Source organism: Anoplophora glabripennis, unplaced genomic scaffold (genome assembly GCF_000390285.2).
Source record: "Anoplophora glabripennis isolate ALB-LARVAE unplaced genomic scaffold, Agla_2.0 scaffold711, whole genome shotgun sequence".
Taxonomy (NCBI): Eukaryota; Metazoa; Arthropoda; class Insecta; order Coleoptera; family Cerambycidae; genus Anoplophora; species Anoplophora glabripennis.
Window position 1 is genome coordinate 174642 of NW_019416789.1, and position 26710 is coordinate 201351.

A 26710-nucleotide genomic window follows, 5' to 3' on the forward strand; every position below is an offset into this window, starting at 1 on the left:
AAATTTATTACCGGTTATTGATGCTTGGAGAATACCTTGCTGTTTAATGAACAACAGAGAGATAATCTATATCTAAATATACTTTTTTTTATAAATTTGGTGTTCTAGATTATCTACACCTTTCTACCGTATGTATCGATCTACTTACGTCCATTTGGAATATTTGTTCGACACGTGTATAAAATTTTTGTGCTTTGATTGCACAGAAAATACGATCGTACGATATCTACAATTTCACTTTTTCCGTAAACCGCCACACTTTCCTTGAATTCACTAAAAAGATTAACCAAGTACACTTAAAGACAAATAGACCAGGGCCGATCTGTCAAAATAGGTATTTTTTAAATTTTTTAAACATTGTTGCAATTTTGAAAATGTTCCGGACTTCGCCCAGATCTGGAGATCTACACTTTTATTATGTGAGTTGTAAACACCGTCCGCGAACATAGCAAATCCGTCGACCTGTCAACATTGGAACAATGATCGTAGAGAATTATAGCAGAGTAGGTTAACTCAGTACAGAGAATGTAACGGTTTATCTAATAAATAAAATAACCTCAAAATTTATTGACCAATTTTATCGAATTTCTTCAATTACCTTTCAGTTACTGCACAGTACAATGAAGCTTAAGATTTACGTCGGCAATAAACGCTCGCGAATGTTATAAATTTAGAGGAGGTACAGGTGAAAATAAAAAATAATAACCTCCCATTGAAACATCACCTTGAATGAATTTGAATAGTTTCATAAGAGCCGTAATTCCTAATTATTTATTACTTCCTACGATAATTAAAGATGTACGTGGATCGTCCTACGAGTCAAAAAAGGAAACATTAATATGGGAAAACGCAACTGCACATTCGTTAATAACTTACACCTCGTTACATAATAAATCAATACGAACGCTTTTTTTGTATGCCCGGCAGGTAACCTAACACGACTACATGTCTGGCATGTTGCTATTACCAGGCTACGACTGCGCGTGTTATAAAACTGTTATACGAGTAAAATGTAATGCATAATGCGCTTGTGAATTACCTCTCCAAGTTCCGGAAGCGTTAAAGCACAGACAAAATAGTTAACGCGCCTGACCGCGTCTGGAATAGGACCATAAATGAATATTGGGGAATTGTATCACAACGTTCCTTGGCAACACTGCCACAGTTGGGAACCGCTAGAGCTGCCACCTATTACCGAGTAGAAGAGTTACCACGCCAAATTTTATTAAACGCGCGGTCTGGTGCGTTAGCTACTTTGTCTGTGGTTAAATTAAAATTTGTGTCGGTAGTAATAAATCAAATTTGCAACCTATTACGTTTACATTTGGTATAAGTAGATCAAAAATTTTGTCCCCATACTTTCATCCTCGAAAACCAAGCCAGGATATTTACAGTTTACACTGCAACTTTGAGTACACGGATTTTACCTTCTCTTATAAGCACAGGCGCTAGATTTCCGCATCGATAGCGCGAGGAGATAATATAAAACGCCTGTATCATAAATCTCGATCAGACAAGGTGCGGATATAATTAAACGAAATCCACGACGACAGCCCTTCGATAGCGGGCGAAGAACAAGGCGGTTTGGGATTCCTGTTAATTAAGTCGCTACCAATTTACGAAATTGATCCGGACCTAATAACCGCCTGGGAACCAGGAGGTATCGAACTGGAAACATCAGATTATGATTTATGCGCGCGGGGTGATTGATACGTGGACATATCACAACGATAATTAACATAAGCATTAGGCGCGCCCGACGTGAAATATGTCATATTAGAAAAGCTTAGTGCAATAAATATTTTAATTGAAAAAAAAAACTGGCCCGTATTAGGAAATACTCGAGACCTGAAAGTGGAACAGTCCGACCATATCTCATATATTTGTTCGTAGTCTCCGGAGCAGGTTATCCTTTTATTATTTATTCAAAGCGTTTCTTTATTTATGAATGCGAATTTTACCGACAGTATTGTGTACGATCTGAAACACGGTTCAGCTTTTCAAACCGCAGGTGTCGATTTTAACATTTATTTTAACTCTTGACACACTTATTTTTTTTTGGGATGCACAATTTATTCTGAAAATTATTATATATGCCTAATGCGGACTCTAAGGAGACTGCAATAAAAAGGATTATATAGTGGACCAGGCTAGGCCTCAAACTCCGGGTCCGAATCGTTCTTACTGCACCCCAATGAAAACAAATGGCTTCTTAAAGGTACGGTAGCCGTGTGCTTGCAAAGACTTTTATGGTATGCGACACTTTTATTAACGGTACTTTGTGATCTGCTGGATATCGATGCGACGGGCGCAGAGCATATGATATGCACGTGCACAGTTCCGCGGTTCCCCATGTTTATCGTACCTACCATATTTTCCTAACGGCTGAAATCTGGTTGTTTTGATTTTTATCATAGGCAGTTATCTTTTGATAATTTAAAAAGGGTTCTAGTAATGTTTTTAAGGCTCAGATGAGCATTTTCTTCGATTATTCCAGGTTCTCCTTAACATTCAGTTTACCAGGAACGGTTCTAATTTTGGACGAGATAATGACGAAGGGTAAAATTCGCTAAAAATTATTTTATATCACGTTAGAGCGAACTCCACAAGCGCATTTCGGCAATCCATCTGCCTGATTAATTTAACTGGGGCGCAAATTATAGTAGCGCCTTGGGGGCAAGAAACCCTTACTTTCCTCACCCGAGTTGAACACTTAGCAAACTTAGAACACTTTGGATTAGGTGTTTGTAATTTTGAATCGATTTCCGTCCTTGCAAACAATATTTCGTGTAACTCTTTGTTGAACATATCCGATTTTACCTTTATTCTTCCTCTAATAAAAGGAAAAGTTAAAATGAAGAATGTATTTTTTACACTATTTTCTTCTTTTTTATATTCAGTGTCTGCAACTACCATGGCATAAAAAATAAGATTGGAAATAGACTACCACGCATAACGTTTACAACCAAAGACGAAACACTTCCGTACACGCATACGGGGTTAATTTTCCTGACTTTTGGTATTATTTAGCACCCATTTAGAGTAGCTTTCATGAAATTTTTCAAATTTTTATAAAATAAATAAAACTACGATTTCCCGTGAATTGCATTGAAAAATGTGGAAAATTAACGACTCACGAGCCCTTTAAAGAGAAGGTACTTGCTAAGTAAAATGTCCGGCGTGGTGGTGGTGGAAGTTCAAATCGATGCGCGCTGTAAAATTTTGCAATATCTCGGCTTCTATTCATCGTAGAAACTTGTTTTTTTAAAACCGGGGTAGCTCGACGAAAAAATTACAATGGTCATATTTACGAATTCGTAGAATAGCCCTGAACCCCAGAAAAAATGCATCTTTTATACTTAATTTTTTTTTATTTTACAAAAATGTCACAAAAATTATTGTTAAACGAAATATTAATTAAAATTTCAATTTCGGAATTATTTTACTATTATTAAATAAATAAATGAAGCTATCGTTCATTTAAAAAGTTATTTTTTTACATATTAAGTCAAAGTAAACTTATTTTTTAGGGGTTACACTAGCTTTTCCAGTGGCGGGGGACGAAAATTACTACAAAAAGGTTTAAAAAAAATAAGTTCCTACGACGAAATTTGAAAAAATAAACTACGTACTTATTTCTAAAGGTCAAAGAAAGCCTCTGTAAAAAAAATAATTTCTAGAACACTTGACGAATCTCATTTTCCAAATTTTGCCAAATTACAGGTATTTGAACATTTTTTACCCAAAATATTCAAATGCTCATACCTTCTTGAAGGGTTGAAATAAAAATTTGCAAAAAATCAGGAAAATTAAAGATGGAATGCTCCATACACAAAAGACCATTCAATAAACAATCAGCGGCTAACATCTCCGCGATCATCAATCACGGCGACGCGTCGCCGCCTCCCACCCCCCAGCAACTTTCCATCAGGACGCATAAGTGACCGATTAGGCGAGTACTTACGTTTGCATGCTTTGCGGTGTGTGATCTGCTTGGTGGGATCCCTGTAGTATCCTTCGCGGCAATAGTGACAGTGTCTGCCCGCGGTGTAGTGACGGCACTTTAGACACACGCCTCCGGACACCCTGCCAGACAATTTGTACAGCTCCATGTTGAATCTGCATCGGCGGGCGTGCTGGTTGCACTCGCAAGCTGGAAATAAACGCCATGTATTAATTTCTCGGGTTCGATGTTTTGCAAGGAAGGCGAAGTTCTAGTCATGGATGCGGTGTTGCCGGATTTGGGGATTTTCCCCTAGTTCTAGGGAAAAATCCCCAAATCCGGCAACACCGCATCCATTGGGGATTTTTCCCTAGTTCTAGGGAAAAATACGCCAAATTTGTGAAAATTAGGTTGATTCGGTTTTCATTAATTTTAACCACGTATTCGGAAATTTAAAAAATAAGCTAATTATCCCTTAACTCCCGTTAACTCGGCACTCTAGTTTGCACCACATTTGCTGACTGGGAACGTGCCACAGCGACCAGCAGTTTATTCAGTCGTCTTACAGTTGGTTTCAAAATCAAAGTGCGGTGAATACTAACTTAACAGCGATATGGACGGATGAGTGAATGTTTTTTTAGCCACATTCAATAAGATATACGTACTACAAACCGAATAATTACCCGAACATAATACTAAAAACTCTTATTCAATTATAAAACATAACTGAAAACGTATAAAATTGCAATAACATTTGAAAACCGTTATTATCCTTATCCTTATACATCTGTTTTAATTAATAAATACATAATACTTAAACAGACAACTAAAAAAATACTCGTTAAGAAAACAGTTGAAACTTGCGAAACTGTTTCTTTAAAAACATTTATTAAAGGGTAAATATAACTTGCACAATTTCAAATTGTTGTTTCTCCAAACGATCGCATTTGCGTTTATTTTTGTAACAATTGTCGTTGCTAGATTGTTTTTACATGGCCTTCTTAGAATTATTAAATCATTTAATTCAAATTACAAAAAAAATTACGCAACGTCGCAAGCACAAAAGTACTTGGAACAATTTATATCGAAACTGATTAAATCTGCTGCGAAAAAAACAATATCTGTTTCCGTCGCCAATGTTAGTTGTTAGTTGAGAAATATTACGTACAACTTTTTTTTGTTTCACTTCCACAGTACCATATTTTATTAAAATTGGGCGACTTGTAATTCTCTCTCATTCTAGTCAACTACAGGGTGTGCAATTTTCACAGATTTGATTTTCTACAAATACGTTATTTCCTTAAAGATACGCAATACGTTCGTAACGTCATATTCAAGACATCCAGTAAGTAGATGCTACGGAAACTAATGTGAAATTTACATTTCTAGTGGTAGGTTTAAGTTTATCTGATGAAGCAAATAATAACACTCGGTTTGTGCTGATGAAGAAAATACATCAAAATAGACTACTGTCTCTTTCCATGATATGAAATTAATTAATTGATATATCTGGTATAATTACTATGGAATACAACGTTACTTTATATTTACTAAATCTGTTCAAAATTAAATTTACTTTTCTACACTATAAAAAAATCGGTAAACATATTTTATAATACATATAATAAACTAAATCGATATTAAATTCCGCAAATTTTGAATTGAACATATCCTCGTTAGTTTTTATAATGAACAGAATTATTAAGAGGAAATTGTGAGCTCTACAACGTTCTATAAAATTGTTAAAGTATTCCTAAAGGAAAAGCTAGATCTATTTTTTTGCTATTTGTCCTCCTCTCATCAATATTTTGCAATGTCCCCCTTCTTCTTTTTTGGCAGATACAAAAGATTTTTCTGCTGTGTCAGTTAAGGTCGTTTTGGTTTTCATTCATTGATAACTGTGTATCTTTTATTGTTTATATTTTTGTGTTTTTTATTGCAATTTTATCATTCTAATTGGGTTTCCTTCCCGTTGGATAAATTAAATGGAATATACAGATTAAATGAAAATAATAAAAGCTTATTATGTATGCAAATCGTAAATAAATGTAGTACTGGTGCATATATTCAATATTTTTATATTATGTATTTTCGGTATAGGTGAGGTGTACTTTTAAAAAAACTTTGTGTAACCGGGTTGTACTAAATTGTAGCAAGGTAGCTAAAATGTAATCCCCGACAATCCGTCTTTGTCTAAAAAAGAATTATCTAGTTAAAACAGTTTTAGAAAAAAAATTGCTTGGTACCACATTCAAAAGGCATTTACTTTTGTACATAGGTACATAGGCTATATAGGCACATATGTACATAGGCTACATAGGCACATAAGCTTGTACATAGGTACATAGGCTTTTGCAACAGGTCTTAATCGTTTCATCTTGGTGCTGAGAGTTTCTGCCTCAGTTTTTCTAGGCCACCATGTAAGTGATTTTTACGAAAGCAACGAGAAATACATAAAATCGCTGGATACCAACTAATTTTCAGTTCACCGCACCTACAATTGTCACCACTGCGTTATAGTAACTACAAAGCGGCGTGCTTTTGTCCAGCATAATCGATAAAATTATTGCAAACGTCATTAACCGTCAAAAACACGCGAATTCCGCAATAACAATGCGGACAACAATCGTTACATTCATAATAACCGCATAAAAATGCTGAAATCAAATCCCCGACCGATAATTAAATCTTGCCCTGTTATTAATTTCGCACACAACACACGCACAATCGGCTTGTTAACCGTAATGCATTCAAATTTATGAAGCGGCGTTTATAATAAGTGGTAAAATAAAGTTGAGATGGATGACATCTGGGGCTGACATTGCCCCAGGCCGAGTACGACTCTCATTACGGTCCTGCAATGGTGGATGTTGCCCCTAAGGCTACGGGGAAACAACGTATCCTGTCTCTGACATTTCGTGCTGTACCTGTACCAGCTCGCTATCTACGTTTTCCATCGTGGCGGCTAGCGAAGAGCAAAAATTAAATTATCTTTTCCAAGACTTGAATAGCAACCACAAAAGCAGCATAATATGTATATACAGGGTGTTAAAAAAAGAGTGTAAAATATTTCAGGAGGTAATAATAGTATGAACCAAAATAAGCAGAAAAATAAACACGGGTCCGCAAAGTAACGGTTGCGGAGATATGGACCACTATTCGTTTTTCAAACATTTTATTTTATTAGGAATAAACCGACAAAGCTTTTAACAAACAAAAAACAAAGTTACAGAAGATGTTCAAAGTGCCCTCCGTCCATTTCCAAGCAGGCAGGATATCTTCGTCTCAACGATATTCGAACTCTTTCGAAAACACCCTCCTTGGTTTGGATTTCTTGACACTTTTGATTAATCCGTAGCTGTAGCTCTTCCAGGCTATTTACAGGAGTACCATACACTAATGTCTTCAAATATCCCCAAACAAAGAAATCTAGAGGGTTCAGATCAGGCGATCTTGGAGGCCATAAACAGGTCCGGCCTGTTATATCTTTTCCAGTTAACTAAGCTGTCCATATACAGAATAAATGTCAACATTTCAAGACAATTTTCGAAAAAATATTGCTCCGTAAAATATCCTGCTTATATTGGCTCATATCACTTACTTGTAATATACAGGATGTTATGTAATAAATAATAATAATAATAATAATAATAATAATAATAATAATAATAATAATAATAAATAACTTTTTAATTTTCACGTTTGAGGGCCCGTAACTTGTTAACGAAGGCCCCTATGAAAAAATTATATGAAGAACTGATATTATTTTGACCTCATCTATTTGTATTCGACTTTTTTGTATCAAGGACCGGGACACCCTGTATATACAATATACCACCAAACTAAACCTGAAAAATTGAAAGGTTTTTTAAATTCCATAGAAAAATATCCAGATAGACGTATGTTGAAAAAGTTCGGCTATATCAGTCTCTACATCGATCCTGCACATACTCGTGTTTTCCTGCTGATATTGTGAGGCGGAAAAGACAGGTTTAATACAGAAAACAAACTGCTCGACCCCTTGCGCTTCGCTATGAACTCTATATATGGGGAATATGATGTAGAGAAAGGAATGCCTTTGGAATTCGCTCCTGTAGAAATGACAAAGTGTCCAATTTAGAGGTACTAAAGTGGGATTTTATGTCCCTTTTTTTATGGTGGTCAGGAAATTTGAATGCAAATCTTGTTGTCGTCCTTTTCATAATAATTGGGAAGGTTCCATAATGTAATTTAAGGGCGGTATATTCTTGAGGGTTTCAGGGAACACATGTATACCAGGTGTGAAAATTGAGATTATTTCTCTAGAAAAATTTCAGCTTATAAAACCAATGCCCATATGCAGAATAATATACATATACTTAACAGTTATATGGAAAAAATCTATAATATGTAATTCGCAGACACTTATAAATAATTTCAAGCTCATTAAGATATCTCGAGTACTTTTGAAAAAAAAAAATAAGTTTAACGCTAAGGGTTGCCACCCCCGTTGTTCCCTAATTAACGGGGGTAGAAGTCTGAAATTAAGTGTCAATATGTTTTAGATGAATAACAATAAACGCAAGGTAAGAACTCTTCATTAGAGGCTGGTGCAGTTTTTGGGACGCGTAGTAATTTATTTGTTAGTTCTGGGAACGGATGGACCAAAAAGTAAAATATTTCAGTCAACACTAATTTATCTTAAAGTTAATGGTTTTCAAGTAGGCTTAACGTCGCCAAGACCGTCCTTCGGGGAAGGCTTCACGAAATTTAGCAATATTTTTTGAACAAGTTCACTTAAGAGTCGGAGCCATGTGTTGAGCAGGTATAAAGAGAAAAATCGATTTTTTTAATAACGCACGAAACCACGAGAAGAGCGTAGAGGTTCCAAAGTAGAATTAAATCAAATTGTTAAATTGATAGTAATTGGAAAAGAAAGTAATAGATGAAATAGCTGGTTTTTTGGCGGATTTTCCAAGTTATAACGATATATTAAATGAGATCGACTAATCCGTCCCGTATCGCTACACGGAGTCACTAGAGGAAGGCTAGGGTTACTTGTAAGTTTAGTTTCAAAATTATTTAGACAATTGTAAAATCAGTCAATTAGATAACTATTAACATGGCATAGTTATGCGTCCCGATATTTTGGATTCCCGCCAGTAAGTTAAGAACAGAAACGTCTGGACCCAAGAAATGGGCGTGTCGAAGCGAAGTGTCGAATTCACGAGATATATCCGAAAAATGGGCAGTTCTTCCTTGGGTTTCACATTGAGCAGTCTACATAGTTTTAGAGACTCGGATTAATTTAATAATGGATAACGTCATTCCAAATTTTGCTATGGATCGCGCATTCCCTGTCGCGTGTCAATAAAGTAATTAATAATGTTTTTCGAGCCGTTGTGTAGTTTGCTTGTTTGTTTGTTTTGTTTTTATTGTTATTAAAACCCTTTCTGGAAAGTTTTGATGTTTCTTTTTGTTTCTTCCAACCTGTGTCACCCTGTACAGCCAGTTACTGGATTACATTCTACGTAAGCAATGGATGGTAAGTGCTTGAAATTCAATCTCTGAACATACAACATTTCCCACGTTTTAAATTAAAATGTAATGATAATTATAAACTCCCTTTCGAGAACTAAATAGTAAACTCTTTTGAAATCCAGACACATATTTCGCCAAACTTTCCAATTTCTGCTCGCCCCCCTCTCAATTCGTTCCTGTTACATTACCTCGCAAAGCGAACAGGAATCGTCTAACCGAACGGGTCCGATCCTATTTACGATCCAGATTAAATCAGCACCGAATGTTTGTATGTGATTTGTAAATAAAAGGCCGCATTAGTAACACACGACCGGACTGTCTTCGTGTGTTCGTAATGCGAAGCGGGGCAGAGCATTTAATAACTGTACCGGGGCTGACCCCTCCCAGCCAGTGCTCACTGTAGAGAGAAATTGCCTATTGAATCAACGGTTCGGTAACTGTCAAAATGATCCTGCGGATTACTTACGTCTGCCTCCTTTGTTGCGTCTTTATAAAGTTACATTGTGTTTCGCACACACTTCCATGCGCCCCAGCATTACATTTAGGCAGTCGGGAGGTGTCCGCATGAAAAAAAATTGGTGCCCCTCTCAGGAAAATGGGTCGCGACTCGGTTCTATTCTTGTATTTTCATCCAGAAAGGTCTTGCGGCAAGTTTAGGTGTGACATTTACCGAAGTATTTGAGTAAATCGATACAATAAAATTGCATGACTTAGTTTATTAATAGTAGATCTTGCAAATTCCTTCTGGGTAAATCCACAGCTTCTTGGATCATTTCCTCATCAATCCTCTAAAGAATACATCCAATCTAATGGGTCGTCTTTAAATATTAAAAAGTTCAAAATGACACAGTAGTTGACAGTTTGTTAACAAATTGCATAATAACGGAACAACTTAGCTGTGATTTTAAGAGCGAGATAGAGGACATAATTCAGTTGGGGCACTTTAGTTTCCTGCCGCCTGACTTCTGAATCAAGAAGTGAAACTTTAGCAGGACCACGACGGAAACTATATATCACGCTTATATGCTTCAGTAATATTTCGTTTTAGTTGTACATCCAGCCACTTGATACATATACTAAATAATAAGTGACAGAAATATCTTATGAATATTAATTTATGCAATTTAAGGAGGTATATCGGGGTCTGAGGGAACTGAGGACCGCAGGGGGGAGGGTCCTATGCTTTTCTTATGGGACTAAAGCCCGCTGCCAATTTGAAAAAATTAAATTCTATTGAAACGTCCTTTAAAAATGAATTAATTAAATTAACTTTATTTATAACGAAACACGCCCTGTCACAAGCAAAACATTTAGAATATTTTCATTTTTATTAGAGAAAGTCGACATCCGACTTCCGTTGCATATCGGCGTACATCATCTTTGTCTGTATGAAAAAAGATCGATAGATTTTAATATATGATGCTCGGTAAACATTCTGTTGACTCGACTGAGATATGCCTTTGCCCGGAGCTATATTTCCAATTTGGACAGCGACGAGAATTCAAGGATTTACATTTTCCTTGCATCGTACCATGAGATGACGAAACAAGGGATTAGTAAAAATATAAATTCTACAATAGAAAATATATAAAAATATTTGAGTGTGGGTAAAACAACAAATAAAACAGGATTTAATTGTAATCTACAATTCTGATACATATGTGTACAAGTAAGGCAAAGTTCAGTGTTATTTGTAACAACGATATACTTAAACATAATGCTGTATTACTATGCCACAAATGAATCTAAACATGTGGTCTTCTAGACTGCTAACAGAGTTCTCCACATGTAATAATTGCATTGCATGTCAATGTTGTTATTTTAAAACGCTTCAACTCTTTCTTAGTTCACATACCGCCATGAAATGGTGCCAGTTTGCTCTACCACTTTGCTCCTTGTGAAAAAAACTGTTAATCTTCTCTATCCAGTATCATATACAAGTTGTATATGTACAATCAAACAATTTCCCTAAATGCATTGTTGGTCTATTATAGTAAATATCTACTCGATGAAGACGTCTGTTCCAACTTTATATTTAAATGTAAAATGGATTTAAATTCGATGTTCTTACGTTTATGTGCGTGTATTTTTCTCGGAATAAGGCAATTCACAATCATCGTGTCATTTGCTGGGCCATTACTTCGTGTCTTGTGTTTGTTTATTGCTTAATTTCATTAGCGACGAGGAACGTCAGACAATAGAACACACCTACTGGAGGAAGCTGTTAGGAAACGAAATAAAAATAAAGCCATCGGGTTGTATTCTTTTACATCGGTTTAATTTATGTATTACATCGACCTAGCCTCGTAGCATGCGGTTCTGTTGCAATACTGCCTGTAGAAGATATGACTTCGGTTTTCCAAGCAGGCAGAATCATGCAGTAATTTTGTTATGATTTTTTTGAGAACTCCGTATATAAAAGACTATTTTTTTTTTAATAGACTGTCATATAGCCGACAGCCATAATAATTCTCGAAATTGGGACGCATTTGAGCACATTTAATATCGCTGAAAAACCCGACAGTTCGCTGAAAATAAAACCTCTTGATGTCATTTCCGTCACCGCCAATATATCGACGAAAAACCGAGGGACCATTACCGTCATCACGAGAGCAATAAATGACCAATATTGACCCAACTACATTTGAACCCGTCAAATAAATCCGATATTAGCCACTCCCTTACCGTTGTCGTAGCACAGACGGGACATTTCGTGTCCCGCCCTCCTCACAAAAACTAAATATCCTGTACAGGATGCGTCTAATTGCTTCCAGGTCCTATTTGCTTTGTGTAATTTTCAGTGACTGTAGTGCCTTAATGAAAGAGACCAAGGTTGGACGTTGCTGTAAACTTTTATTGTGTTTTTCAAGCGTTAGAGAGAGCTTGCCGGTTTATTAAAAATGTTTTCGCTTCGGTTTGGCCTTGGGTCTTTTTCGAGTTTTTATCAAGCATCAGATGAGAGCTATTTTAAAATCCAGGCCTGGGCAAAAAAATTGGAAATACGTAAAAATTTTATGTACAGAGTGCCCCATTGTTCCATGTTTCCACAGTGGTTTTACCATACATTCACAAACTCCAATTTTCGATTTTAATAATTAAAATATAAATTTGCAAAGTCATTGACGAAATCCTTCCGGTAAATATTGTTCCAGACGATATTTTAATTAAACGAACTGCCTTAACAAATCGCGCAGCAACACGTGAGATTAGGGTCGGGCGAAAGAATCCTAGTTATTGTAACTGAAATGGAGTATCTCCCAAACTAAATTAAACTAAGGGGGTGTCTTAATACCTACCACCCTTGTTATTTAAATTGTTGCCAGCCCTTTCGCTGATATTTATTTCTCGGGATTATCACCTCTCAAATGGACCCTAATGGACGAGTACGAAAGGCACAGTCTCTATTCCGGTCGGCAGATATGGATCTAAGGGATGCCTAGCGTCAGGCCTTTAGATTTGTTAAGTTGATTGTAAAATTATTTTTCATTACGTAAGGAATCCCTTATCTGATCGAAAGAGGTGTGAATAACAAAGTGGGAGCTATTTCCATCTGAATGATGTTTCCGAAAGATTGGGATTATGTATACGGGGTTTTTCACATAACCCGTTCATTAAATTTTTTAAACTAGCAGTTACAATAGAAATTTGAAATTTTGAACGCCATCTGGGTTCAATTCAGTCTTTTTAAGCGAAATATTTACAAGTCTGGGGTGCTTCCGGTTTAATTTAAATGGAATATCCCATTTTTTACATCATTTATCGATTCCTTGAGTTATTTTGAGTAGCCATCCATGCCTTGAAAATTGATGCTGAAAGTGTCATACTTGCATTATTAGTAGTATGTTATGTATTCATAAAATATGTGCCACATTTGACCCAGCTATGTACAGGATCCTCAAAATTTCGCGGCCACTACAGTAATCTCAAAGACTGAAAACTATATATTTTTTTTCAATTGGAACACCTACAATTTTATTAGTCAGGAATATGCAGAATTTGTTTATTAAAAAGAAATAAATGTTGAATTAAAAAAAAGCTACGAAATTATTCATCAACCCAGTACATCGGCAGTTTTGATTTATCTGTGCCCCTCCGTACAAAAAATCTATACTGGTGGCTCGAGCAAATCGACCGTTCGGGTTTATTTACTAAAATGATTCGTTCGCTAAGGTAAACTTTTTTTATGAAGTTATCCGTCAGACGTACGAAATAATTTCTTCTTGGAAAAATATTTGGTTAAGAAAATATTATGGAGGGGTTTGGAAGAAAAATATACAAGGTAAGTAATCCATAAATTTCACATCCACTCTAAAAGTTTGAAATTAGCAAGCTTTTTTCTGAATCTGTCTATAAAACGAAACTATTAATATTCCGTAAGGTTCACATCTTGGTTATTTATTGTATACGTGTTTTAAGTAGCATTTTATCCACACAAGAATGATTCAGACGGGTCATATGTGTGGATAAAAGTTCGATTATAATGTGATTGTGGATATACTTATTTTAATTAACTCCACAGCCACCCTGTATATGATAAATGGTAAATTTAATTATCATAAAGTTATATTACACGTACATTTGTCAAATTATTTCACGGCAATTATCACTTACTTATTGCAGTACCATATCCGAGCGAGGTGACAAGAGCCTCCGGTTAACACCGACAGGAATGACTTGGGGACGGAGATCGACTCGAAAGCAATAACATTTTAAGTCTTGCCGTCGTCCGTTAGAAATTTACACTTTCATTTATCGGCAACACTCATGTATAAATAATAGATTCGATTGCCCAATAATTGAATAGCTCTGGTGTAAGACTGATTTATAGTTGGGCGCACAAAAAACCTGCCTACCAGTTGCGAGGCTTTAAAAGAAAACTGTAATCCGCGCCATCACTGTGTCGAGAATATGACCGGAATGAAAAAACTGAGAATTTGAATTCGGATGTAGCTGCATTCTTTCATATTTCAAAGGGATGTAATTTCGAATAACAATAAGCGGCACCCTCTCCGCATAATTGTACTTCGCGCTTTTCCTGCGTTTTTGAGAGGAGATTATTTCGCCCCTTTCCCGCTTTCTGAATCCGAGCCGCGAGTTATTAAAAAAATCATTAATTACGGACGGCAAAAACCCAAATTAATTCGATTCCATAATTCCTCCTTCAGCGTCTACCGTTTCCGTCAGCGTCTCGACTTGTCTGCCTCCCGGGGTGAACGTAATTAACCCCCGCGGGGTCAAATCAAACTAGCTCGGGTGCGCTCTCGAAGAAAAAAAAGTTTGCCTCCCGCGCCAAAGTTTGCGGCTAGCGGTATTAAATGTATATTAACTGCTAAGAAATATTGTTGAAAAATCTTGTGGGCGCCTGTCGGGAGTTGGGAAAGCAATTTCGGGTAGTTCCGAGAAGTCGAGAAGTGTGTGGAAAATTTTAGGAGGAAAAGACTTGAAATATTAAGATGTGCGCGAGATCCTTGATCCAATTAAAAGTCCTAAAACGAAAATTTTGGGATATAATTCAGTCTTGATTTAAATAAAGGTTGAGTGATTTTCGGGATGGTTGCCTCGATCCGCCGAGGTAAGTATCACGGACGCAGGCTGGAATTTGGATGGGTGACCTAAGGCAGGCTCGGGGACGTGGCTGTGGCAGCCTACCAGAGACCTGGGTCGCTCAACATTTTCCGCATGCGTGTAGTCCCCGATAAATGGTAATGAGAACAGAGCAAAGAAAATCTCTGTAACTCAAGACCATGCTATCATACATAAACTGTCCGAGACTTTGCCACCAAGCCACCCGTGTTGTAAATAGGATGGTTTGAAGAAAAGTAATCGAGTAATGAAGGAGCAAATCCGGTAGGGGCATATAGCTCTCGGAGTAGTTGTTTCTCGCAACACTGACAATTCAAAGACATCTCGTAAAAGGCATATTGCGTTCTGAAATAAACATATTAAGCTCAAGATTTTGTTTCTGTTAGTTAGCTGTTTAGCTGTGAAAACAACTGGTCAATTTGAAATATGTGCGATTTAATATTGAAACAGAAGAAACAATAAAACGGTGACAGCAAATGAATTCAAACGATTACAGACACGGACGACGGACGCTCCTGAAAAATACACAAATGTCAATTTAGCACCATCAATCACATTGACTTTAATTTTACCAAAATTTAATTGCTAACGCTTAGGGAATAAAATTGCCGTTTCAATATCTCTATATTTTGGCCCTAGAATACGTCCCTAGACTGTCTGTACACCCTTAATAAACACCCTGCATATCTGACTATAAGCTTACTTGATGATTTCAAGCTTCGAAAATAGGTCACGACGTTTTGTCGTTGTGAGGAGTAATAAAATGCATCCAGTGTGATAATGATATTCAGGACACATGTGGCACGTGAATAACTTAAATTGTAAATCACTTTACATTGTGGTTCCACCTTTTTATATTAATTTCTCATCTGTACATATGATAATAATACGGAATCTGAAATAGATCGCTTGACAGCTCTAGTTTGCGTCTTGACCTTGTTTACACACCGATGGTAAATATTGATATTTACTCTGCCTCATGATGTTAATAATATGTTGTACCAAGGTATATCAAGCAGGTTATGAAATACCTCGAATTGTTTGAATAGTTTCACGTTAAATGAGCAATATCTTTCGCACAAGATTATAGAAAATTTTGAAACTAATAGAACCAGTTTCATCACGATACGTGGTAGAGATAATTAAGGCCCAATATTATGAGAAATAAACAAAAGTCAGCTAACTTTTGGAATTTTACTTTAATATATTTGAGAGAGTGTGAGAATAATCAAGGAAATTACTTTGCGAAGCCACACACATCTCATATCTCTCACATGAATAATTCTGTTTAAGCTTCTAAGATTAACCGTTTTAATTTTTAATTGACTCTTATGTAACTTGAGATTGTTTAACGCTTAATACTAAACCAGGAAACCATTTGTTCGTACCCATACCGCATATGGTTAAAAACAGAAGTACAAGCCGTGTCTAGGTGTAAATTATCAGTTTTTAGTGGCTCGTTAACACAGCATCACTAGGAAGTGTACTATTCTAATTGCAGTAATATAAATATGTTATGTGTTTCCTTTAGTGTAATAACGATAATTATTTTATTATTATTATTTAGTGAAGGTTACGAATAAAGGATAAGACATTTAAAATATGTCCTAAATAGTGTAAAGAAATTGTAGATATGCTATGCAGATTTTTTGTCTTCTTCCTTCAAATATGTTTCTATATTCCCCAAGTAGATATTTTCTTCTTTTAAACGCATACGAATGTCACATGTATGGAAAAATAAAGTCATATCTTAAGAAAATCTGTTTTCTGGTAATGAAATTTTAAATTTGCATGTACGTCTAGACAACGCGCTGGATCTGGTTCGGGCTCACGGAATTTAAGATATCAAGTCCAATTTATCATCTCGTGACAAAAGTCTTTACTTTACATCCAGAGACGGCCATTATTTTTTGCTGCTTTTATTAAAGTAATTCGGAATGTAACCATTGTATTTGACTTTTATGGCCTAAGAACGTGGCATAAAAATGGTACGAACACCGTCTTCGGGCGCTATTATTCAAGAGTTTATTGCCCTTACCGGATAAGTTGCATTAATATTCAAAATAATTCTACTTCTGTAAAATAAAAATACCGACACGGATAAGTTTCGGACTCGGGCCTGGTGCGGATCTACTCAGATGCAAACTTATTTGTGTCGGTCTTGTATTACAGTAATTTTTTCTCACCAAACAAACTTCACATAATGATGAACGTTACAAAAGGTGTTTTACACATGTTCAACTGACTCCGGAAAGAAAATACCTCAAACATCTGAAGAATTATGATCTCTACAAAAGCTTTCGAGCTTTGAGACAGTGGTTGATAGGATGAGAGAGCTACGCATAAAATTATGTAAATAAATTTGTGAAAACATAACAGTCGATGTTCCTCTGCGAGATTATCACGTCGTATGTTGACAAATAATTCGGTCTGACATTAATCATACCGTCATTTTTTTTATAAGCCTTAATTTAATTTGGATTATTGCCCAGAGTAAACAGCTACCTACCTCTCTGAGTAAATCTCGAATTTAAGACATCAGGGCTCAACGTCTTGTCAACACGGTTGTCGAAACATAAAGTAAACGGTGTGTAAGATTGTTAGATGAAACGGGGGAATTAGATTTGAGAGACCGACGTTTTTAAATGTCATTTCGCGGAGTGGGGCTTTAAATTCCTGGAAACCAAAACGGCGGTTTGTGAGGTTGATCATTTTAAATCCGCGAGAGGGGAAATAAATGGAAATTAAATCATTTGGAACGGCTTGGAAGTCTAAGCAAATAGAAGAATGTTTGTAAATATGTCTGACGGCATTTGAGATGCAATGGAAATTGTGTATAGTGGTAGAAGACATGAAAAAAGAGAACTAAGTAATTTTTAACTTTTTTAATTTAACTAATCTATGTGAAATTAACGATAACCCACTGCATTGTCATAGAATCGCGGTTGAAAATACAGAAATAAAACGTTTTACTTGAATATCTGTTAACTTATAATTTTGCTTGAGATATAATCAATACCCAAATGATGCTTTTGCCTCGTTGCTCACGAATTATGTTTGTGGCATTGTCAATGGCTTAGACCAAGTCTACCTGGTCCTCTAAATTCATTAAGTAAGTTACTCCGTTTAATTAATAAAGTAGCATATCTGCCTTCTAATTATCTTTAAACTGATGTCGCGGTCGTCACAGATTAGTACAATTTCCTAGAAGCAAACAAACGCGAATGCCATTCGTCAGCCTGCGGAATTATTTATTTCATGAATGAAATTATTCAACAATTAATCTCCGAACTCATTTGTTCTCGCGTTTCAACGGTGTCGCGTCGACAATAAATCATTGTTGTGCTGTGAAAACCTCCTTTTTATGCAAGTTGTGCCGTGACATAAATTACACCCACAGAATTTTTAACGCCGCTATTTTGCATATCTCTATCCGTTTCTCGGAAGAAGCGCAGAACACGGCTAATAAAATTATCTAAGTATAAAATAAATAGGGGTTTTGAATATCTTACCATTTCATTAGCGGCTTTTTTGACAGCGAGATACGAGCTAGTGTTTTTCTAGTTGAAACACAATTTTCAGTAATAATGTTTGGTAACAAATTCTTGAACCAATTTCTCATATCATGGTGAGGCAGATAAAATGGGTCAACATTAATCTGGAGACACTAGACAGCAAAATATTATGTGTGACCCATTCTTTCTTACTCACCCTGTATATTTATCATTGTGTGCTTGGAAAGAGGAGAATATAATATATTCTTAACAGTAATGAGGCAGACGCTGTGACACTAAATGAGCTGAACAGCAATTTGTGCCTTGAACGGCAAATTTCCAGTCAAGTGCCAAAACCACTAAACTTTGCCCCTTGCGTTCTGCAACTAATTTCAGAAATTGCAAGCAGTATTTTACTGATCTGTTTGCAAGTTTAACACGGACACCAACTATGCCGGTTCCTTAACTATACACATTATATACATTCTTAGCTGGAGATTTATTGCAAAATGTGAGATATTCGCGTTTAGAAGGACAAATTTATTACGACTTTTTGCAGAAAATACAGTATTCCGTTGTTTTGTTCTATATACAGGGTGATTCCGAAATATGTAACCAAATTAAAACAATCATTTTTAAACAAAAACGTGCATGTAGTTTTTTAGCGAACTTTTTAGTCAAACTCCAAAAGTGACTACCGTTCCAAAAACACGACAGCTGGAAGAACAATACTTTCAATTAGCAACATTCGTAGCTCTAACTATCCGTGAAGTATCCTATTACTGCTATCGTCGCCGTACACCGCACTGTATTATTAATAGGTCGTAAAATAATCATTTATCTTAATTTAGCTCGAGTAAAATGACTTTGGCAAGTACCCCGGCTTAATTTAATGCCCATTTTGATTTTCAGATTAATACCATTTAAGAGTCCCCTCATAATTAATTTATGGAAATAAAATTAACTCTGATGTAAGCGTATGTAGTTCAGGAGCGGTTTTTCTTTTGATTTATTAAGTAAGGGTGAGTAACCGCCGATTATAGAATTTTCTTACTACTTCGTAGCCTACATGCTCTATATACAATGAAATAAAATATAAATTACATTTGCATTGTACGTCACAATTGCTTGTCTCTGGTTATATGACTGCAGATGGTCAAAGTCGACGTTCGATCGCCTCTAACGCGAACGCCGCGGTCGGCATTGTCTTGCACGGCTGCTTGGTCTAAATAAAATAGTTACTAGTAGTATACTACATACATACATATATGTAAGTATATAAAAAGTCGAAAAGGCGTTATGTTATGTAATTAAATGGTGGAGACGAATGTTTCTATGCGGAGTGAATGTATACTTTGTTTCAAAAATAAATAAGTTTGTTTTATGTGTACCCAAAGAAAATATTGTAACTTAAAATAAATAAGGACCGTTTATATAAACAATTTACATCAGCTATTCCCAAACCGATGTATAATATATTCCTCTGCCAAGCAGATATGTTAAAAATAAAATAAAAATATGGCTTGGCTATTGAAAATATGTTCGTTATTTACAAAATTTACAAAAGAACTGATATAAACATTTGAGAACTGCCTAAATGAATTAATTTTAAATAACGAACACAATTTGCATTACCAAAGAATACTGTTTAAAAAGTAATTAAAACTGTTTCTTTTGGAGTAAATTTAACCGTTTTGTCGGTACGTATCCGTTTCGATACTAATTACACATATTAGTAATATTAATGGGTACCATTAACGCTTGTAAATTTTTTTAGAGAATCCACGCTTTCACTTCTTTGATGCCTGAGAAGATATAGTCAGTTTTCACCAGCGGTAATAACTCTGACACTGATCCAATCAGCAAAGGTAGCAGCCGCTCATACTTCAGCAATCAAAATCAACAAACACCGACAGTAAAGTTAAATATAGAATTAATATAAACAACACCCACGTTCCCAGTACACCTTAATTTCAAACGATCAGCGAGCGCGATTCCTTCCACAATAGCTCCACTCCATGATTCAAGAGTTGAAATTATCAACACTTCCATTTCAACAAGTCGAAGGAAGTAAATGTAATGAATGGCCCGTACAAGTGTCAGCACTCACGCGTTTGTTTGTTTACGTTAGAGTATTTGCAAACGGAATATTAATTATTACAACAGGTTTCCCATGCGGGGTCCTAATTGCCCATTTTTGTATATGGGAGGACGGTTTTTGTTAACCTCGTGGTTTAGCTACGTTATGGAAATGGCAGACAATACATGTAATTACGCACGGGAGCAGCTTAGGCTTGATGGAGTTTTATTTTATTTAGTTTTTTGTTTATAATTGATATTTTTACAGCAACCTTAAAAAAATGACGTTTTATACCGTTTTTTCAATCTCACGGCTTTGTTATTGCAAATTTCGTAATCGGACCACCGCCATTTTGTAGCTATTTTTATTACGAACAAAATCATGTCCTAAGCATTTTTTCGTACAAAGTCATCCCGCTGAGTTATTTAAAGAAAACTACTAAAAAAAATTTTTTTCACGATTAAATTGTTAATAACTTTTTTTCCTGATAAAATACTTTGTCAGCAAATTAGCCTGTTATTGTACTCATCATTTAAACTATTCATGTGTAGTTATTTCCGAGTTATTAAGAAAATGTCACCAACAGTAACTTTTCGGCCTCTGCCGACTGGACTATAAGCACAAAATTTGAATCGCTTCTCAACTTTGTCAACAACGTATTTGGTATAGCTAACACTAATATCTAGTTATCTAGTAGGTATACCGGGTGTCCCATTAAGGTCATCGACCGGGTGTATCTCGGAAACCTATTTATCCAATATTAATATTAGTTTGGCTTCTAATTTTGGCCGCTAGAGGGCGCATTTCTAAAATAAAAGTAAAAAACTGCTTTATTTTTGAAAAAATCAAATAGAACGATAGATACAACTTAATGTTTTCGAGATCTTCTGCTCATTCTTCAAAGGTTTTGTAGGAAAAATTTTGCTCCATCTCAAAAAATAAAGGAAGGGGGGTGGAAATTATTTCCTATGACAAAAAGTAAGATAATTCTGGATTACGTAAACCGATTTCAATGAAGTTGAACTTGTTGAAAAGGCAATTGATTGCTTATTTATAACCTTATATTGAATTTCAATTTAAAAAATAAACAAACCGTCAATCGCCCCTGTTTTCCAAATTAAAGAGTATTATCGATTTTCAAAAAAAAAAATCAAATGTAATGCTACCTTTTTTTATTTTATGGTGTTTTGACACATAAAATAACGAAAAAAATGCCGCAAGCTGTAACTGTAACTTCGCTCAAACTGAAGTTATTAACAAAAGTTTAGATAAAATTATATTTTTTTGAGGAGTTAAAGAAAAATCTGCATAGAATACCGAGCACCTGATAAATTATTACTACTAAAAATAACGCATTTTTCTTTAACTCCTCAAAAAAAATATAATTTTATCTAAACTTTTGCTAATTAATAACTTCAGTTTGAAAGAAGATACAAGGTTCCTGCTTGCAGCATATTTTCCTTATTTTATGTGTAAAAACACCATAAAATAAAAAAGGTAGCATTACATTTGAATTTTTTTTTGAAAATCGATAAAACTTTTTCATTAGGAAAACAGGGGTAATTAACGGTTTGTTTATTTTTTAAATTGAAATTAAATTTAAGGTTATTATTAAGCAATCAATTGCCTTTTCAATAAGCCCAACTTCATTGAAATCGGTTTACGTAATCCAGTTATCTTACTTTTTGTCATAGGAAATCATTTCCACCCCCCTTCCTTCATTTGTTAAGACAGAAGAATGGGTAGAAGGTCTAGAAAACATTAAGTTGTATCTATCGTTCCACCTGATTTTTTAAAAATTAAGCAGTTTTTTACTTTTATTTTAGAAATGCGCCTTCTAAAATTAGAAGCTAAAAATGATTTTATTGAATTTCTAATGGCCATATTAGTCATAATTTTTTTTACCCGAAATCTATAGGTCAAAGAGTGTCCGATAAATAGCAGGTCGATGACTTTAATGGGACACCCGGTTTATAGAAGTCATCACTACAGCTGGGAAAATCGAAGTAAATATTTTAAGAGAAAATGTCGCTTGATGGATTCCAACTACTGTTTCGCGGAAAATAAATCTATACCGATGGTAAATGTAAGTTGAAAATATCCATTCACATAATTATTATTTTTGACAGCGCTGTTTATATGAAGTGAGTAGGGCAGGAAACGAAATTTTCATCACAGCGAAAGACATTGCTGACAAAATTGGCAGTTTTTGAAGAGACAAAATTTCCACATTCAAAGCGAAGATCGCTACGGGACCTATTATGAGCTGTGCACGAACGTCTACCCTGGTACATATGAGGTGAATCAAATAGCATAGCGACGTTTAGATTTAGAAAATTATAATTACCTTTATATTATTATATGAATTTCAGTCGAATTTACTAATATTCAAACGCAATGCGGCTAACGGAAATGCACTTCATCTTACTTGCATGTGGATGCAAACAAACAAAAAAATATTTGAATTCGTGCTCTTACGTATTTTGATAAGGAAAACTAGAATGGTTCCGGAATGTAAACAGCAAGCGATATGTATTTTGAGCGCACGTCTGCTTTGTCAAGTGTGAGAATTTCGTTAGGCAAATACAAATTTAAAGGAAGAATCATTGACTTTCATTTGAAGTTTACCCCCTACTTCTTTATACAAACATCCGAGTCTGCAGCAACCATTCGTCATTTATATTCTTGGTTGCAGTTACAGCCATCTTTTTAAACTATCCTCGAATTGCCCGAAAACCAGCGGAATATTACTGACACTTTTTCGTCATTGATCATTTTTTCAAGTGCATGTAGCACTGGAAGAAACAATCCGGTAACCGAGATTACTCATCTCGTGCGTTACAGAACGAGATAAAGTGATTGATTATACACAGTGTCCCTACTCTTCCGTCTGTTGAACTATGACACTAAATCACGACGGATACGGCATTTCTATCAGTGGCAGACACAAATCTGCCGAATTGCGCAAGGATAATCCTAGATAACAGCGCCTGATCTGCCTGAAAGGCTAGAATTTTTTGGAGCCGTAAAAATCCGCACAAACGAAAATAATTTACGCAATCGCGACGGGACATTAAGCCGCCTCCGTTAAGGTCAGATTAGGGTAAGCACCTGTCATATGTTACGTTCGTTGGTACTGTCGCAAACGTTCAGTCCTGTTGCGCTGCCAACAGTGTGATGAAATGAAATTATGAATTAGCGAGTAATTACGGATGCAACGATGATTAAAATTCTACGGGAACGCGTTCTATTTCAAAATTAAATTCCTTTATGTAGATTTTATATACCTCTACATTGGTAGTGTATTGTAATGTGAGCGGATTTTGAATTCTCGCATGTTTCCAATAGAACTCGATAACCCTTTAAAAATCCCGCCAATAGAGACTGGTAAATTATACTTAACTGCTGCGTGGTGCCTAACATTTTATCTGATCCCACAGTTCTTTATGGTTCATGAAATAAAGATCGGATTTTATTTCTTGACATTTCTTAATCAATTCATTTTGACATTATTCGAAATCTTGCAAAGTCGTCTTGGTTGTTTGGATTTTGTCGTTTCTAAGTATGGAATAAATTCGGTAGAAACGAAACAAATTTTTTTTGGGGAAGATCCTCGAACAAGTCGATTTTTAATTTAAAAAATACATATTTTAGCATAAAAGACTATTTTCAACCGTCATTTGTTTTTGAGTAATGACGTCATCGACATTTTCTTTCTTGATTCTGAAAGATCGGTTCATTGTCGATCCGACAGTATTAAAATGTTGACATCTTACATAGGAAAGTTTTCGAGTAAATGACGATCGAATGTTAGAAAACGTAAATTTTATTCATTAAAAAAATAACAATTAAAATTTAAATTCTCTTTGTGTGACAGTTAAATGTGCCATAATACTTTAAATTCAACAATAATTTTTATATCGCTTACAATACTTAGAAAATCGGTATGACAGTGACACTTTGTAAAGATCTACACCTACGTGAACCATAAAAAACTTCAGGCATTTCGAAAAACTAATTTGATAACGTTTTTGCTTTATTATAATTGATTTGGGTTTTCTAATATTCAATCGTCATTTACTCGACAATGAAACGATCTCTCAGAATCAAGAAAAAAAATAGGGGGTTGCTATTTAAAAAAATGTCGATGACGTCATTACTCGAAAACAAACGTCGGTTGAAAATCGCATTTTATGCTAAAATATGTATTTTTTAAATTAAAAATCGACCTGTTCGAGGATTTTTCCCAAAAAAAAATTTGTTTCGTTTTTACTTAATTTATTCCATACTTTAGGCGGTATAGAAATTTCAAAGAATGGTGCCAGAAAAAAATAGTTTTCTCTAGTTTTCTGGTGTTTCTCTTAAAACAATCCCATATAAACCTTCAAAAACCCATGCACAAGGCACAAATCCCCCCAAAAGTACTTTATAATATTGTGAGTAACAAACAATATATTCTTGCCAATATTTCCGAATTAAATCTCAAAATTAAATCGTGCGTTGACTTCGGGGCCTTGTACTTTTCCGTAAGAAATTAAGCAGCTTAGATAGCACAGTAATAAAAAAAAATTTTGTGTTTTATGCTTCCTGCCACACTGAACAATATAAAATTCGGTAGCAGTGATACTTTACCACAGCATTGTTAAGTCGAGCCATATATCACATACCTGGCTGAACAAATTATGAATAATGTGGCATTGTATTGTCAAATGGAAAAAGTTGTCACATCCCTCATTTCCAAGGAAAGGAATGATAGTACGTTTTTCAAAACATCTAGCTGTTATTCATATCAAACAAAGGTCTGTTATGATTAAATTTTCTATTCGTCAAGGTAAAATATAGATTAAAATAATAATGTAATGTTTAACATTTCGTGGGAAAACAACTCATATGGATCGCTACTTATCCAATTTTACTGAATTAATTTTTGTGCCAAAGAACAGAATGAATTGTTCTAGGCGCCAATCCAGCCTACAGAAGATTAATATGCCGCCCCTTCTCCCACACAAGACCTTAACTCTTGGGCTTCCTGTGATTTTAATAAGCAGCAGAAGAATTATGCCGAGACATACCTACACAAAACGTCTCTCTTAAAGCAGGTAAGTCGCTAACTTCTTATTTGTTCCAAAAAGGTAGTTTTTTTTTGTGTAATGTACTGAAAACTTCTACACTAATGCAAAAATAAATACAGTCTGTCAAAAATCACGGAAAAAATTAGGAAATTCTTTTGACCCTTTAATTTTTTGCATTGGTTTAAATGAATGTAAACTACTTTTTTATATTAACGATCTCTTTTTTTTTAGCACACACAACAAGAACAATATTTCACAGATATATTTAATACGTGTATTTGCACAGACTTATAGAATTTTGCGTATAAAAACACTTTCACAAAAAAAACTAAACTTTTTTTAAGGTGAAAAAACTGCTACCAAACTTGGCAAACTAATTACGACTTCTTAATGACTATTATCCTTATACGACTCCCTTAGATATTTCAAGAACTATAAATTGTTACGGAAAACACAACTCATATGTATATAAAAAGTTTACCCATTCGAATTGGAACCGTGAAATTACTTCCAAACTTGGCAAATTGATTAAAAAAATTCAATCTAACAGTGTATTTTCGTTAGTTTCCTAATTAGGAGTTGATCGCTTGCCGCCGCCGTCGCCGGACTGATTTTGATTTAATCTTTCATGCCTACACTAAATATGGCGAAATATAATCGAAATCGAATTTGACCGCACGTAAAAGGCGATCCCCCCATACATATTAATCGATGTGTCAAAACGTTAACGCAATTAGTTCTGATAATTTTAATTTTTTGTTGACCGAAAATTAATTTGCGACTTAATTAATTTATTTCGGCTTCAGCGGGTGCCCTTATTGATCATATACGGGACGGGGTACTACGTTTCAATTTTTATACAACCGGTAATAAGGTTTCGTGATAAGTTTTATTTGTTGGCCAGTGTAAACATGTACTACAATTCTAGTCTTAATCATAAACAAAATGCAGAAGCGAAAGTTAAAGATGTAGAGGTACTATACAGAATCAAGTGTTTTTCTTGAATTACAATTATTTT

The 26710-nt window shown here is 35.2% G+C and overlaps 1 protein-coding gene across 1 annotated transcript in view; it reads right to left on the reverse strand.

The window, feature by feature from the left end:
• The window catches only part of LOC108913457 (netrin-B), a 111503-nt gene extending 99330 nt beyond the window's left edge, over window positions 1-12173 (reverse strand). Inside the window, exons 1-2 of the mRNA XM_018719010.1 lie at window positions 12149-12173; window positions 3965-4153 (exon numbers count right to left, since the gene is read on the reverse strand). Of these exons, the coding sequence (XP_018574526.1) occupies window positions 3965-4153; window positions 12149-12173 (214 nt within the window). The remainder of the gene's footprint in view (window positions 1-3964; window positions 4154-12148) is intronic.
• Between the last annotated feature and the right edge of the window lie 14537 nt (window positions 12174-26710).